At 39.2% G+C, this 18,128-nt stretch overlaps 1 protein-coding gene across 11 annotated transcripts in view; it reads right to left on the bottom strand.

The window, feature by feature from the left end:
- The window catches only part of LOC136751361 (DNA (cytosine-5)-methyltransferase 3A), a 152,600-nt gene that overhangs the window by 61,954 nt on the left and 72,518 nt on the right, over positions 1-18,128 (bottom strand). For 9 of the 11 annotated variants that reach the window (XM_066706926.1, XM_066706953.1, XM_066706945.1 and 6 more), the window contains 2 exons: positions 5,023-5,069; positions 1,095-1,244 (listed from right to left, as the gene is read on the bottom strand). In XM_066706926.1, coding sequence (XP_066563023.1) covers positions 1,095-1,244; positions 5,023-5,069 — 197 coding nt within the window. The remainder of the gene's footprint in view (positions 1-1,094; positions 1,245-5,022; positions 5,070-18,128) is intronic. The other 2 variants (XM_066706995.1, XM_066707013.1) reach the window with 1 other exon arrangement.

Genomic DNA, 18,128 nt, shown 5'->3' with positions numbered 1-18,128 from the left:
GAGGTGTCCAGGTATGAAAGACTATTTCCAAAAGAGGAAACTAGATCTTTACGTTGTTGTTTTTTTCCCTTTAATAAAATGTGGACTGCGATCGAGTTTCAGATCATGTTACAGAGAAATTTAATTTAGAAATGCCAAGTAGCATGACTACAGGAAGCAGTGCTTGAGCAAGCGATTTAAATATAGGATATCTTGCATCTTCTCAAATCCATTACAGTTCCCTTTAGGCGACTTAGGAGTCTTGTAGTACAGACTATAAGACTATAACACATCTTATATTGGAGTCTGCATTAACAATCAATACCAGTCACATCAACTTAGTATTGTCTCTGATCTGAAATGTAAACAGCATCTGGTCCAGACATGGCTCTGTCTGAATTTCCCTTTCTGCCATGCGTATCACTAAATCTGTAGTACCTTTTATAGCATTCTGGCAACTGGCATGTTTGCTTGGTACACAGCTGTTACATGGTGTCCCAATTGAACAAGGCAAATTTGATAGTTTTACTTTTTAACTCATGTTTAAATAAGTTCTCTAAACTTCTTTTGAGAACCAAAACCTTCCCCATACGGTAATTATTATCACCAGTTTATCAACATCTGTCCTATTAAGAGAAATATTTGAAATCTGTTATAAAGCACCATATTAGACAACAAGGTTAGAACTTCATTGAATGCAACATTGCTCAAAAACAAAACTTTAATTTCTTGACGCACCAAAAGGAACCTTTGATGGAGGAAACGTAACATTTCTGCTTTTTTTTGCACCCATGTCACATAACCACAAGAAAAAGGAAAGACAGCAAATATGCAGGTGGAAACTCACAAGAAAAAATGAACCAACAAGAAAACCAGTTCAGCAAGACACAATAATGCACAACCAGCGAGATTCCATGCCAACAGACTTAGCAACACTTGAATAAATGGTACCTTCATGAGATATCAACTGATCCATCAAATACACTTGGCTTTTCATGTGTGGTGCACTTTTTGTAGGCCAACGTTTTTTCCCTCATTGCTCTTGGGCTTTTATTTGGATTTAGAACGGGCCCTCGCTACTGTCTCTCAAACACTGTGTTGAGCGATTTACTCACCTCCATCTTCCATTTGGCCAGCCACTCATCCCTCTTCCTCTTGCTAATGTAATAAGGGTCCCCAGCCTGGAAGGTAATTCTCTGCATGGGCCTCTGACGTAGGCTGGTTTCCCAGCCCAGTCCCCCACGAAGCCTGGCTCGAGTTCCCTGCTCAAAGGGATAAAAAGAACACGGGAAAACAAAATAAATATCCTGCTGAGTCGTGTTTTCCCTTACCAAAAAAGAACGCAGACCAGATCCAAACATGGCTGGAATTGTCATTGTCAAATGGCAATGCCAGGGTCTGATAGGAGCCAAACTGGTGGAATGAGCGCACGCATGCGGCCCAGTGAAACAGGTCCTCTTTGCGAGGCGTTCACTGTGAGGAAGGAAGCTAACTCTTACACGCACCACCTAAGGATAAAGAAGAAGCCATGAGCCATCAAAACTGAATGCAGGGTGGCCTTTTCTAATGCTATTTAACTCCTCAAAACCTAGCTGCCTTCTTCTTTTCGTGTACTCCCTGAGCTCTGACTGAATCCATCGCTATCTTTCTCGTCACAGTACAGGATGAAACTGAATGTCTTTGATGAGAAAACCAAGTGTATTTGATATTTGCAATTTATATACCACTCAGTACCATTTATTTCATATACAGTCACTGAAATGCCAAAGAACCCTTTGGCAGGAAAAGACTTGGAAAGAAAGAGATGTCTCCCCAGGACCATCATAGAAATCTCCCAATGTCAGACAATGCTTCAGCGATCTTCTGTATTTCCTCCATTGGGATTCCAGTCTGTGGATGTCAGTGCAGGAAGTCTGTTAGATACCTGAAGTGAACACTAAACCTTGTCCAAGTGCTGCAAGATATGTGATACTGAGGACAGACACGTACAGATAATAATAATGATGATACAATGAGGACTCATCTGCTACAACAGCAGATTGCTTCCATGCTCATGAAGATGGGTCTCACCCATATGCAGCAGGAGGAACTGTCATTGTTAGTGAGACATGTCTAATTCTCCAGTCCAAATGAGCGCTCGCCTTGTCAAATGAGGCATGAAGCAGATTAATTTAAATCCCTGGAAAGGTTGAGTAAAAAATTGGATGTTCTACGTTTTTAAAGTAGGCCTAAGAGTATTTTACAAAAAGTGAAGCACCGAATAAACTGTTGATAAGTGTCATTTCTGTAAAATGTCGGGTACAATAAAAGCTGAATTGAGAAAGTATCTTTGGCTCACAGTTGCAAGCATACTTCTCCACAGGAGCCTTTAAAAATGGAACTAGTCTTACACAATGTTGAGAGCGCGTAACAGTAAAACATCTCGGTGACACCCAAAAGTGAAGCCAGTATTGAGAACTGCCAGCCATTCAACTCCTACAGTACTCGAGCTCGTCCTCAAGACAACTTAGTGAGTTATATTCCTCTCTTCAAAATCATCTTGTTGTGTTGCACTTGTTGTGTTGTTCTGAAATTGCTCTTCTCCTACCTGTGCGCCTCCGTGTGTGTGTCTGGTAGCAGGTGATATTAAGCTGAGAAATAAAAGGTTACACAGAATTCCACACAAGTACAAGCATCAGCTCCTTTACCAGTGTTTTTTCAAACGAGGAATCAAATGGAGAAAATCCCTTAAATCTCCTTTAAGGCTGATGCAATGATCTGGTGAGAGACGTTTATTTCTTTTGATGATTGGGGTCAAGGTCAGGTTTAGGGTATTCACAATGTTACCATGTGGATCACTTAGATCTTGCTCTTCTATTTTCACAAAAATACTGTCCTTAGAGATCATTAAACTATATTTTGGTTTTGTTTTGAACACCACAATAACCCTTAGGTTCGGATTTCTGATGTAAAGGTGTATTTTTTTTCAAATAGGTAGAGTGAATCACAATAATTATTATTTCTAAAGAAATTATGAGAGGAGCAGGAGCATTATTTGTATTGTAAAAAGACTAAGGATTTGCTTGTTTGTTTTTTAACACCAAATTATCATCACTAGCTTTTCTATCTTACAGAAGTTTCAAACAAGAAGAGCAGAAGGTCTATAACCAGCTGGAGAAAACTCAATGAATGTAACATATCACTGATAAAATATTCGTTCAACCATACACTATCAGTTCATGAACATTTTCTAAAACTGGACTTGTTGCATGCCCTTTAGTGGGGCTCAATCTTTGCCACTTTACAGCCATGAATATATGTTGCATCTAGTCAAACAACTGCAGTCACTGTAATATAGACATATACATATGTGCCATTTCCTATGCAGGAGTTCAACTGCTTTTTAATTTACACACAGATCTACTACACTATAAATCGCCCTGTTAAAGCAGTCTTAGGGGGTTACTTGAAGATTGAAAGTGGTCTAAATTATATATTTTTCTTAGCAGTCTAGAGACTTACAATTGTGTAAATAAAAAAGTGTCAAAAGGTGTAATGAATACGAAACCAGCTGGTTTATACATTTTTTTCTTCACCATTTGCCGCTGCGGTTCCTGTTTGCTATTAACTTGATCTCAGTGACCTCAGTGTGATTTTCAAACACATCCAAGGTATATGGCTTCAGCAGAGGCACAACTGGCTTTCGTGAATGCTGCTTTGAACTTCCAAGGAGAAGGGCTTATTTCTCCACTCTAAAATGGTTACACAGACGCACACAAGTGCTAACTGATTTGGGGATTATCAAAGTTTGCATGGACAAGCTACACTTTATACATATCCATTAAAAGGTGCTGCATAAAATGAAGTGATTTAAATTCGAAGCCTTGTCTTTCTTGACAGTCACAGAGACTCCCAGTGGTTGTCTGCTGCCAGCTTTTCTGTTTATTTTTAATCCATTCCAAATGAAAATGTGATTTAAAAACTATTTAGGATGACTGACATTTTCAGTCAGATAATACTAACATTTATTTAGGGCATCTTTGAATGAATTAAACCTGTGATAAACCAAACTTAAAATAACCACAAGATGGCACAGATATCTGAAAACAACCAGCAACACCCACAGGAATATATGAATAGGCACACATATATTTATACACAGAGCTCGCCAGTGTTAAAATGAGCTTCGAGACACAGTGAAATAAAGAACATGAGAAAGTAAGAAGGTTACAAATGAGAGTAGACCTCCTGGCCCATGTAGCTATTTGGGTGGTCTGCTAACAACTAATTGATAAAATGATTGCATTCTGCTGTTTCTTGAAGGACCACACCATCCTGGGTAAGTAAGTGCTTTCTGTCTTCATCTTAAACACACTTCCTTTTAATCTCCAGATGGTTCTTCTTCACCATGTGACCCTGTTGATCACGCCACAGCAGTTGTTTGGATTGACTCTGCCCATATCTTTCAGGATCCTGCACACTTCTGTCAAGTCCACTCATATCTTCTGCTCTAGACCAGAGATTTTCAGTGTCTTTCATCGGTCTTTATAGACAGAGACAATCCTTTAAAACAAGTTCTATACTTGGGTGTTCCTCTTTGATTAGATTCCACAGCAGCCATGCCATTTTTTAATGTGGTGACCACAGCTGTACTCAATTGTCCACATAGGGTTTAACTACAGCATTGTGAAATTTAGCAATACCTTCCTTTAGCCTAACGTCTTGGCAAAAGTGTCCAGATTTTCAGATATCAATTCCATCCAATGGTCTCTGGCTTCTGCATGACCATCCTGATCATACCCTACATGGTGCAGATGGCCTAGGTAGATACTGCAGTTTTTGTGACCGCTGCATTTCCTGCTTTGTGCTGGTGTTACACATTATCTTTATGTCAAGGATGCACATTTTTATTTGGTTAGACTCGGTCACTATATATTTATTAATGTGTGTGTTTGTGTGTGTGTGTGTGTGTGTGTGTGTGCATATGAAAAAGAAAGGAAAGCACAAAAAGAAATTGAGAGCAGAACTGTGGAAACATGCGGGTCAACAAAATTTGAGCCTTACCTCGGTTTTGACGGACTCACAGCTGCTCTCCTCCTTCTCCTCAATATCTAAAAAGAAAAGAATAAACATTCAGAATGACTGATTACTGTAGTTACATGTTTGCCAACACAAAGACTGCGCTGTTTATAATTAAAACCATCAGATTGTAATCCAGCTAGAACTGATTATAGCTGCACCCAATACCCATTAGTCTGAGCACTGAACCCTACTCGTAAGGGGTATGATAAATCATTGGTGCACAAACTCCCTGGGAAACTTCCAAACCAATTAGATTCCTGGTATATAATTCCTTATGACTTCCCAGTTTTCCTGGAGATAAAAAGCAGTGAAAAATAAAAAAAAAATAAAGAAAAAGAAACCCAAAAACCACACAGTTAATTTATGGAGTTTTGCACCCACCTTAGCTGTGATATATTACCTTTGAAGGCATTTAAAAACACAGTAAATATTTATAGCCTCTTTTAGTGAAGTATATAGGGTTTAGTATTTTAATAGTGTTTGGATAATTATTAACAACTCACAAGATAATCAAGTAGTGACCATCATAACCATAGCCCTAAAGGTGGGTTAAACATTACATTTGAATTGACAGTAATGGAAATGATGCTTTCACCTCTTGTCAAAATATCTTGTGCTGGTGAATGCTCACAAATGAAATGAATATATATATATATATATTTTTTTTTTTTCTGCTCTGAGAACAGGAGTTGCTAATTCGCATGATTGGGGTCTCAAATAAAATTCCTGGAGCTAAGCAGTGCCTTCTGGGGTTTGTTCCAGCTGAGCTTGCGGTCATTTAAGAGGTTCAGTGGCCCTCTGAGTCATGCACATGGGCAAATGTGTTCCCATGAGGTAAAACATAACGCAATGACAGGCTCTTAATTTTGTAAACACATCATGGCCGAGCTTGCTATACCATGGCCTTTCCCCCCTGCAAAATGTGTCTTCTTTCTTTTCTTTTTGTGTGTGCTTTTATTTCCTGGGCGGTAATTGTAACGTGCAATGTCTTCACCTCTTTTGTGTAGGAGAGGAATGGTGTGCTTATACTCAAGCACCAGTAGTCATCGCAACTCCACTGTTTGCAAATAAAGAAGGAAGGAGATAAACGTTCTTCTTCAGAGCTACGAATTTAGGAGGAGCCTTGAAACCGTCAACCCAGAACCCCAGGCCTGGTATCCATGGGCAAAAAAAACAGGCAGGGCTGGTCTGAAGCATTTAGGAGCATCTAGTTTCTTCATTCGGTTTCCACCACAATGTAAAATAAACCGATTGAACTGCTACCTCTGAGACTAACCAGTCTAACACGTCTACCTAACCAAATTATAAAAAAAACTTCATAGTGAATTAAATACTGCTAGCAAATGCAGTGCACACACTGAGGGAAGTTTATTAGGATTTTAATGGTAAAACTCTGCAGCTGTATAAAACCACATCTGACTTTCATTTTTGTTCCTTTATAAAAAATCTAGAGCTACCCTTCCGGAAAGCTCCTTACAACCCACCAAACCTGCCGAATAAAACTGTTTTAAAGAGCCCTGCACTCCATATTCATGGTGGATTCTCACAGCTCTTGTAGATCTGGGTCAATCAGAAATCAGCGCAGGCAAGATCCATCATTTTTATACAACTCCAGGGGTAAACGTAATTTGCTGTTCCGATTACTTAAAAAATAAAGAAACATTAAAAAAATTGCAGTATTGTGTATCTAGACTTCACTTCTTTGGGAAGATAGACACTAAATTACATCATCTTAACAAACTGACAAGCAGGGCAGAGATCCCTGCATTTCACTTTGGTTCACACTTCATGAGTAAGGTTTCAGACTGTTAAGACATATTTTCCACTTTTCTTAAGTATCATAAATACTTTTTTGTTTGTTTGTTTTTAAGGAAACAATTGTATTTGCCAGGGGGGTACAATAAATATTTTGAATTTGAGCAAAATGTTGTCCTGCTTGAAATCATATCAACTTGATCATCAAAAAACATTCCCAATATTTCCATTGTCCCACTGTAAAACAACAAGCTGAGTATGGTGTGCTCTGCCCTGTAGATGCGCTTGTCACTTGTGCCACAATCCAAGTTGTATAAGTATTATCACATTAACCATCATGAGATCTTTCAGATGGTTTTTGCCCATTGTGAGTACATTTGCTTCTTGAGCTGCGTGTCAAAGCAGAAGACGTCTTGCTTGTAGGTGAGGTGTTACACCGCAGTGTTGTATACACAGGCAATCATGATGTAGGACAACGGAACAGCTCAACATGTCTAACCATAGGTCATTCTCAGAGTACAGAATAGGACCACATACATTCAAACTGAGAACAAACATTTTCTCACAGCTAAAATGTGCCAGTAAAACTTTGAATAGTGGTTAATCCAAAGTATATATTTGATGTATTTCTGTATTTCGATGTATTTGTTTTGAATATTGAATTTAATAGTAGGACATAAAGTAGGTGTCTCCTACTTATTCAGAGCTTAACTGATTATTGTTGGAAGGAAAGGTCCTGTCATGGTCTGTCCTATAAGCTGATCATTTGAACAGTGCCTGAAATATACTTCACCCTCCCAAAAAAACTCTAATGAAGTTTTCCAAATGTCTTTTTTTCACCCACCACATTACCTTCCCTAGGTCAATTAGATACTGATCCTAGTTAGATTGGTGTGCTCTCCACTTTTGAGAGAGAAAACAGTTGTTTGTTTAGAAAAGCAAAACAAAAAAAAATACATAATGAAATCTGAGTAGAAAAATAAGAAAACCAAGAGGGGTTCTGGCACAGATAGAGCTATTGTTTAGCTTTCTAAAAATAAACTAAAAAGTGTTGTTCTTGTGGCAGTAATGTGTACTTGATATTGCCCTTCCATGAAAATGGGATGCCTTGTTCCCCAGGCAGAAGAATACAGACAGCAAGAACACTGTGACTTTGATCTAAAACATAGACTATTTTCTCCTGCTGAACGAGAGAATCAGCATTTCTCAGCATTTCTGTGTTCAGCTTCAGTTTCTCCCAGGAAAATGAGATGAGAAAAGCCATTAAAATGACCCTTGAAAGGTAGGCCCATCGTCTCGTCTTTCCACCATGCTCAGGTGTGTTTGTTGTTTTGCCTGTTGTTGTCTCCCGTTGCTGTTGCCATGGAGAACGCCCCGTTATGGCTAGTGGTTACAAATATAACCACCATCTTTCTTTTTCTTAATGTGTGCAAATTAGAGTAACAACTGATACAAGTTTATTCAGAAATACAGCGAGAGACGTCAGACACGACTCCATGTTTCTCTTAGAACCTAACCTGAGATTAAAAAAAAAACGTTTTTTTTTTTAGTATTCAGGTGTTCTGTCCTCAAACTTGCTATTGTACTTATATACTAATTATTACATGAGTTACAGGAACGTATTTAGGTCAGCACAAGTGCTTCAGAAGATTTTAAATACTGTAGTAAGGTCAGCAGTTTTCTCAGCACTGTGATGCCAATTTACATTGAATAGAAACTGATAATCCTTTACAAAAAAGGCAAACGTGTAATTTGCAACATATTCTGCTTAATCAGTTTCTTAAATAAAAGTAGTTTAAGAGAAACTCCTGTGCAGCGAGAGAGAAAATGATCTTTCACACAGACTCACGTGGATGGGTTTCCTGTGAGGGCACACTGCACTTCAGATGGCTCTATAATCTCAATTCTTAGAATGCAGCAGGAAGGCCTCAGAAACTAGGCAAACTACTTAAAATACTATCAACGTGGTGAGAAACAACTGATCTGACGATTTTTCAACCAATGGCGTAACAATGAATTTGGGTAGCTTAAAAGCATAACTTCGAAAATAAATGACGAATACAAGAAGAGTATTGATAATGATGATGATGAAGATTATTATTATTGGTACAGATATTATTTTAATTTGTTTACATTGTTGAAGGCATACAATTAAAACCACAAATATAGCAATCTTTAATTCCACCTACACCATAAAGGTCCATGAGTTTGTTCTATTTTTCATTCTAGCATTTGAATACTTTAATCTTATCACATGTAGCAGCATATTAAATGTATCAATAAAAATAAAAAATATGACTTACCTCTACATTGTAACATAACACGGAATTTGAAAATGTTATATAGTGCATATGTACTGCAAATCATATACTACAGGAGCCGTGGGGTATTCAAATGAACATACACGGTACTGTACTCTATACACACACATACATTCATACACAGACACACATACACACACCCCCACCCATAGATATACAAATGAGAAAACCGAGAGGGCGGCAAAGAGAAAGACACAGGAATAAAAGTGACTGAGCTTTTTCCACTTGTAATCTTACCCACCTTCCACATGTTTGTAGTGGGTGTTGTACTGAGCTCGAATTAAAATGTTGAGAGAGAACTGACAGGAAGTTTATTAGAAGAAGTACATTTTCAGGGAGATTTATTGAGAATTCAAAGTTATACGTGAGCTACTTAAAATATGATTGCAAGGCCGTAATTCCTCCACAAAGCATTGCCTTAAGCACTAACAAGAAACACAAATTAAATGTCTCTTTAAAGGTGAGCGGTTGCCAACTATAATCTTAGGATGATAACGTCACACGTGTTGCTGTATAAAATTATCAAACAACACATTAGGCAGGGAACAAAGGAGATTTAAAACAATAAAAAGGTTCCAGAGAGCCTGCCAGGACTGTGATGGGTTTGGAGTGCAGCCATGTTTACTTTGGCACAAGTCACGCCATGACCTTATATCCCCTCCCATGAGTCACAGCTGTCTATAATTATAGTTTCTCTTCATTTGGCTTGACATGGTGCAGAGTAAACACTGGCTTTCTTGTGCTCAACTGTAAAAATGGTTTTCTTAATTGACATTCATGGATTAGAAGGTAACATTTCACGTGAGAGAGAGAAAAATAATCCTGCTCTTAATGCAAAATCTGGTAGCTGAATGATCTATCTCCCTACTGGTATCTATTCACTGTTCTTCGATGCAGATATTATTCTCTATGCAAAATATACAGGTTACTTAAATGAGCTTGAGCAGATCTCAGCGTGCACACAACTCAGCGCGTTTCAGTGTAAAAGAGTAAGGTCGCATTAGAACTAGTCAAAAAAAGGAAGAGGTGAGAAAAACAAGAGGAAGAAAAAAAAAACTAAAACATCTCTGTCATCAGCTATAACAAAAACAAGGACTCAATATCCAAGGCTAGGGAAATCATTCATATATTCAGCTGAGAACACAACTTCTCATCTATATTCCCTGGCAAGGAGTTATTTACATTCGGGTTGTCTCTCGTCTAAGGGGTGTAATTAATTTCCACACAGCCTGGCTTTCCTGTGTTCAACAATACAGGTGAAGGTTAGCCAGAGTGCCTGGATTTAACCCAACAAACACAACTGGGTTTGTTTTCTGTCAGTCAACATGGCCTCCTCTCTTGTACCAGAGCCATTCGTGTGACCTGGGCTGTATTTCTTGTGTGAGAATTAATATATTTTTGCTTCATGAATATTATTCCTGCAGACCTCTAAACAACTTCTAATATTGTCGCTCATGAAGCAGCAGTTCTACAGTGAGTCCAATCTTCTTTAAAGCCGAAGAGCACAACAGTTATCCAGTGGCATTTAATGTGTAGAAAAAGGTGGATAGGTCATTAATTTACACCAAACTCGTGCATTTTACTTTTATCAACAATCAACAAATAATATTCACAAAATAAGCACAATTTATTTGGGTGGCAAAACATAAAGTGAATTGTCTTTCATTTCAAAAATCAAACACAAATACCTAATCAGATAGAACTTCAGTGTTTAAGTCCTCACAAAGTTACAAGAGCACTGAATGAATAAGTACATAACACGTGCCTGCACAACCTCAAATGCATATATAATGCCTTTAAACATTTTACGGCCCTCTGCTTGAGTACGTTTCTGTTTCACGATGACATATACCAAACGGGAATCTGGTATGTTGATATAAAGAACAGGAAAGAACAAACAGAACTCTGTCAAATAAAAATCAGGACATAGTGATATTGTCCAGAGTGCACATCACACTGCCCTGCTCATTTTAAAAATCTGCAAGGAAGCAGAAGGTATCCAAAATTATACTCTTAATAATGACATATTCATTTTTAAAAGCCAGGTTGATCATAAACTCCAGACAGGCCAAAGACAGATAGACAAGAGGAGTGTTACTGACTTATAAAAGGGCCTCAATTTGCATTGTGAATTAAATGGAAACAAATGATTATATAGCTAACTACAGTATTTATAAATGACAGTATCTCTGTGCCCTTAAAACAGATAAGATAAAGTTTTGCAGACTTTTGCTTTTAATCTGTAGTGCTGGTGACATATTGAGCTCTACTGAGAACGATAACCATTATTACGGCAGAAGTAAAATAAAAAATAAAAGACAAAACCACTGCCAAAATGACAATATTTTACAAACGTCATTACTAGACCAGCAGAATGCCAAGATCCTCTGCTATATATAAGCCTAAACATTTAAAGGTTTAATTAGGCGATATCAACAGTTCATGTGAGTACATGGAAGCAACAAAAAAAAAGAAATTAAAAAAGGGGAAGTCCCTCAGCAGAAACTGAAATGACTGGTTTTGCTTCTGTTCTCAGAATAAATAAAAAGCAGCGCCAATAAATTTCTGTGCTGCACATTGTTAACTTTCTGTTCAAGGTAAATGTTTTTTTTTTTCCTTTTTCTTTTTTGTTGGCAAAAGTATAAAACCCATTCTGGAGCATGTCTGTAATTTGTGCATGTTTTGTGATATTAATCGTGTGTTTGGAAATTACAGCAAACGCTCCAGTTCAGTGTGGAAAGCAAACACAAACCTAGGCAGCATGAGGTGGAGCAATGAGCCTTGTCTACCACGTGGAAATAATCACAATAAAACATTCTCGCATCACTATTGTTTCACTTGAAACAAAGCCAGTGGAACTGCAGAGTTCACGGTTTCCACAAAAAAATGTTATTTTCGAAGTCTCAAATTCAATGCGTTCATGAAACTTCATACTGAAGCACCTACTATGCATGGAAAATAGTGACGAAGACCAATTCATTGTCAGAGTGATTTATCATCTTTACTTCATATTAATCTGTTAGTAAAGTATTCAATTGTTACATTAGGCTTCAAGGCATTCAAGACAGAAAACAGGAGACACTTCTTCACACAGAGAGTCGTCACAATCTGGAACAAACTCCCAGTGATGTGGCTGAAGCCGACAATTTGAGAACATTTAAAAATAGACTGGATAGGATCCTTGGATCACTTTGTTATTAATGGAGCACGATGGGTCAATGGCCTCCTCTCATTTGTAAACTTTCTTATATTTCTTACAAATGAGCTTGCACCTGTGTTCAGCATTGAGTCTTCACATGAACATTTCATAAGCTTTGAACAACTTTGAACAACAGTGTCAGGGCAGAAATAAACTCTCCTGGTCTGTGCAGTATCTCTGTCAGGAGCTTCCCAGGTGAACACAGCGGTTGCTTGGATATATACATATTTTATAATTAACGTAATTTGACTTAATTACAATGTATTTATGCTAAACCTATTTGAATGCAAAAACCTATTCATAAATACTTTATAAATTGTGCCCTTGTACATTTGTATGGTAAAAAAAATAATAACTGACCATAGGGCCAAACATAGAAGCAGAAATGTGCTGACAGCTTGAGAGCTGACAGACTCGCTTCTGGCATGTGAGAACAGGTCCGCTGCAGAGGTACAATTTGCCTTTCTTTGTAATTCCTAAAAGCCACCTATAATAGCTATACTTACGGAAAAACTAACTTCTTGAATTACCTGAATAGCTAATACATAGAAGGCCAAATGCTGTAGGCCCACCATGGGCCTTAATGTCTTCTGCCACATGACCAAACACGCACCCTGCAATTTGGCGGCCTTATTCGGAGTTCATGTCTCTCCTTCAATCTACAGAACCGCCATTTGACGCGCTGCACCGGGCTGTGCCGGGAGCAGACGAACAGGAAGGTGGCTCACCATTTACTCCACAGCTGTCTGCTAAAGCCACGACAGCCGTGGTAACTGTTGTGCTCTAATCCATTTTGACTGCAAGTATTGGAAATTATAGCCAAACATGACTTTGCCCCTACAACACAATCCACAGGATACAGAGAAGAAAAGAATACCAGCAAAACTTTTTTTTTTTGTATTATTATTATTTCATCAAATGAAGGTAATTTGTTTTGTCAATTTAGATAAAGGCAAGGCTTACTTCCCCGAGGCTTGAAATGACATGTAGGCTGTAACTCAATAGGTAATCAACAGCTGTCAACCCCAAAAAAGAACCTGTGCAATTATTTTGACTGCCTCTCTGGCAAAAGCACACATCTCCTAGGATACTAGACAAAGGACCAGCAAGCCATCTATTCATGCCATTTTGTACATTTCTACTTGTAGTTTTGGAGGGGTGTTTTCCCTTCCCTGAACAAAGGATCAGCAAGAAGCCCATTTACACCCTTGGTAGCCTATTTCACATCCTAGTTTTGCTTTCAGTTTGTCACCCACCACAAGTCTCATCACCCTTCTCTGCTCTTATTGAGTCTCTTTGGTGGTGAAAAGGCAAAGCAGCTAAAAGGCCATTTTCGTGGCAGAAGGCTGCTCTGTCATGGTCCTGAGCAGAGATTCCATTGACTAATAAACTCCAGCCAGACTATGACCCACAATAACCAAAGTTCAGAGGAAAGTAATCAAGTTGAAATGATGGAAGTAACATTTGGTCAGGTTATATTTAAACAGTAATAAATACATACACGCATACATGAATAAAATCTTGTCATTGCAGACACAGAATAGTAAGTCTATTACATCAAATCAATGATCCTCAGAAAGTGTAATAGGAAGCTAATAAATTGTAGCCACCCTTACTAAATTATATTAAAAAATGTTTGACTTGTTGGACTTGAGAATCATATTTGGACTAACTGGCCCTATGTGTTCATTAATAGGCCATTTGAGATTATATAGTTCAGGAGCTGAAACTACCTTACAGCTCACAAAATGAATGCCTTAATGGAGCGAGCAGAGGCGATCTGAAAATGATTTTCATGAAGCACAGATGAATCACAGTCAACAGCTACAGTGAACCTTTCCATGATAATCACTCTGCAGCCCCAAATGAGTGTGACTAAGATCTGGAAATGTAAGAGATTCAGATTATTCAATGACATGCAAATTCCCTTTCTTGCATTGCAAAAGCTCTGAGGTACAGCATTTGCAGAACACCAAAGCAAATGTAGTTATCTGCATGCTTCGGCTTGAACTTTTTCATAAGTAAAACAGACAAAAAGAGAGGAAACAAACTACTAGAACCATGCATTTAACATAGGCATGTGCCTGGATTAAAAACTAAAACTAAAATCCAACAGGATAGTATGAAGACATATTTGTAAGTGTCGGAAGAATGAGAGCAACTACAATGAAAGAGAGAGAGAGAGAGAGAGAGAGAGAAAGGGAGGGAGAGGAGAGATGGACAATATCTTGAATCAGGCTTTGTGCTTTGGCTCAAGGCAGGAATGTTCTGAATTAACCTCTCTCCACTGGAGAACATCATAAAATCTTCACGAGGCCCTAGAAGAAAGTACCCTCCATTGTCTTAAGAAAGAAAGACATGACTGGGACCCGTATCATGCAGCTGCAATGGGTCTCTCCATGCCTAAGAGTTCATGGTATCTTTTGGAAACCTTTCTTCACACAGTCTCGCTGGGCTGCTACCACAGCGCCAAGTACCTCACCAAACAAAAGCACAAACCTCGCAGGCCTCTCCAAAGCTGTCCCCATGTAACTCCGTTTTCCCTCACAATTGGAATAAGTAACTAAATAACCAATCCATGAGGTAAAGGGTTTTTGTTCATTTTCGTTCCAGCTGCCAAGGTCATTGGGTTTACTAAAAGGGTTGGGTTGCATTCCTGACTGAGAAAAATGTGCCAATTGACTACATTCCAGTTCTCGTGTGCTGCTTTCTCTGTCCCGCTGCTTACATAGCGTACAGCACAGAAACTGAAATCTTTCTGTCTTGTTCACGTTGATCAAAGCAAAATAAAACAAAACACGCACACATACACATATGCTGGGTTTGGTGAGCTTAAGTTTTTTATAAATGTGTCATGTAAGACAAAAAATTTTGACTGCATGTGGGTGTATTATAACAAAAAAGGGTATATTTGTTTTACTATATATATGCAATATGAACGGAAAATGCAATGATTAAACCACAAACGACCTTCCTGAGAACTGGAACCCAGGCTTAACTAAACGAGCTCGCTCTTCTGAACGTTTCGTTTCCAGCTCATATTCCACGCAGACCTGAAGACTGTATCCTGGCAGGCTCTTGTTCTGCTGCATTTGGTAGATTCATCACTGCTCTTTCTCTCTCCCTCTCTCTCTTGCTCACTCCTGTAATTCATATAGTGCAGACCAGGCAATCCCTGGAGAGCAACCATGTCCAAGTCAGCAATATTTATTCAATAATATTTATTCTCTACTTATTGTGCACAGATATGTGCATGAGCCCCTTGGTTCAAGTAGCTGCCTTCTTATCCTCACTGTACTGTTGTCACTAAGTGTTTTGCAGCTTAAAACTGCAGATTCACCGGTCAGGAGACACTGGTTCTGCTGTTTCTACATAAACAAACGCATGCATGTAATAACAATCATTCCACATTGTTGGCACTTTTTGGAAAGCTCTTTGCCAACACTTTTTCACATAAATCTGGGAGCTGAATGAAGCAAATGAAAGGTCTTTCCAGATGGCATGAGCACACAGTACATAGCAAATCTAACTTTATAGACAGATTTCCCAGTCAGAAGCCCTAGTCAGCTCACATGTAAAGAGCAGCTTAGCTGAAATTTAGGTCCCTGATCCTCAAACAACTACTGTCACACTGAAACAGAAAGCTCACCTGACTAAACCTCTGATGATCTGTGATCTCATTCCTTGGACAAAGTGCCCTATAAGGTCATTAGTACATTTTCCATGTCTGGGACGTACTTAAATTATGAAATTGCAAAGACCTCTCGGATCACGGTTTCTTCCAGGGACATTGCTTTCTTGTTCCTTAGTAGCCAGTTATCATTTCTGGTTCCTTGACTTCCTCCATTTTCCTGGCCCCCCCCATTGTATTTCAACATCCGACACTGCAGTGAGGAGAGCCGCCCTGTGTCCCCGACCACTCCGCAATGCCGCGCTGTGCCAGGCAGTTACAGTACCAGACAGGAAGAGGGCTCTTCTCTCTTACACGCAGCCATACAATCCGTGCCAAAGACATCTGATATCTGGTGCAGCAGCCAGCCCTCCAGAGATGCAGCCCATGCTGTTTTCTGTTCTCTGTTTCTCTTCATGAGAGCACTCTCAGATAAAGAATCTGCTTTTTTTCTGCACAGGGAATTCATCCAAGACACACCAGAGTTCTTTGGCACAGTCACTCGGTGATGCGAGTCCCGGGAGCCATTCCAAAATTGCCTGACGTTTTTATGAAAAGGCCTCCTTTAAGAATCTCAGAGGTACAGTACCATTCGTCCTATTTGAAAACGCCCCGGCCAACACAGAGAGCGGTGGTGCAAGTGAGGGTACCTTTTGTAATACTTCCATTTTGAGATACACAACTGATTTCTGTTAACCTAGCCATTCAAAGGCAGTACAGTCTGCAGGCAAGCCGGGCCTCACTTTCGACTCCATTCACACTCCCATAGGTGCAACGATTTGAATCTGCCTTTAAAATCACACTCACTACAAACACCTTCCTGAGCTGTTCGAAAACAACAACAAAAAACTAACAAACTGTGGACTTGGGGTCTGAATTGAATACGCACTTCACTTCTCACACGCTTCACAGCCAACTCATGTCACAAGTGAAATGTGCTAATGGAGTTATTTAAAATAATATGAGGACAGTAACAGTCAAGCATTTAGATCATAATTATAATTATTCCAGAGAGGCAGCTGCATTAAACCAGTCTGAGTAGCAACTGCTTTCATCAATGTAAGAAATCTACCAATCAGCTGCTTGTGACAGGGCTTGCATCATACAGCTTCTGGTCTGTGATTGGATTAGACAGGTGTATCTGATGGCAGTCTTGTCATGTAATTCGGCTACATCACGGTATTTTTCTATGAACACAATTTTACAGTTTTAAAGATAATGCATTTAATCTGAACTCTTATAAAGTACACACAAGTAAGTTGCATCACTCATTCATTTTCTTCGAACCCTATCCCCAGCCTATGATGCAGCATTTAACTTCACAAGCACAGACACTACTATGATGCTTTCATGAAAATTCAATTACCGGTAAATTAAAAAAAAAAAGGAACAGAACACAACAACCACCAAACAAACACACAAAAAAACAGCTGCACAGTAATTGGGGAAAAGAAAAAAGAAAGAAAGAAAAAATGGCTTTGTTAGGAAAGGTTGTTAAAAAAAGCCCCATCTTAAGAGACAAAAGTACAGAGAGCTGAGTTGTCTCCAGCAGAGGAGATCTCGGCTGAGCACCATAAAGAGCGGCCTCGATGTGGGATGGGCACAGTGCCAGCTGACTGCTGTCGCTTCTGGCCCTGACTGATGAATGTTGCCCCTGCCTTTCTTTAGCTAATAAACAGACAGTCTCCAGCACAGAGCTGTTGTCTCTCTCTGTTTTAAGCCCAGTAGGGGCAGTCTGCCAGAAGACCACTCTGCTCTCTTTCCCCTCTTTACTGCACCCATCAAGGTCACTTGCTGTCTCGGGCTTATCTTATTAAAGGAGTGGGCCAGGAAAGTCAGGGGAGGAGGGGAACGGAGGGGGTGAGAAGCTAATTGATTTGTCTAATCTCTTTGGTAAGGCGGTCCACTTTGCAAGCAGGATTTTGTCCGCAGCCATCTTTTTTTTCCTCGGTCTTTTTCTATTTTCGCCTTGCCTTTTGTGGCAACTCAGCTGGGTCAACAGAAACTAATTGGATTCTAATCCGTGTTTTTCGGCAAATAAAATCAGCGGATCAGAACAGTCTCCCAATCCGCCGGGAGATGTGTCATTCGGTGTTCAGAACTGCTCTTTGTAATACTGCTTATTGGGCTGTGTTTGTGATCA

Source organism: Amia ocellicauda, chromosome 1, assembly GCF_036373705.1.
Source record: "Amia ocellicauda isolate fAmiCal2 chromosome 1, fAmiCal2.hap1, whole genome shotgun sequence".
NCBI classification, from domain to species: Eukaryota; Metazoa; Chordata; class Actinopteri; order Amiiformes; family Amiidae; genus Amia; species Amia ocellicauda.
The sequence above is the reverse complement of the archived record's forward strand: the minus strand, read 5'-3'. Positions and strand labels throughout refer to the sequence as shown.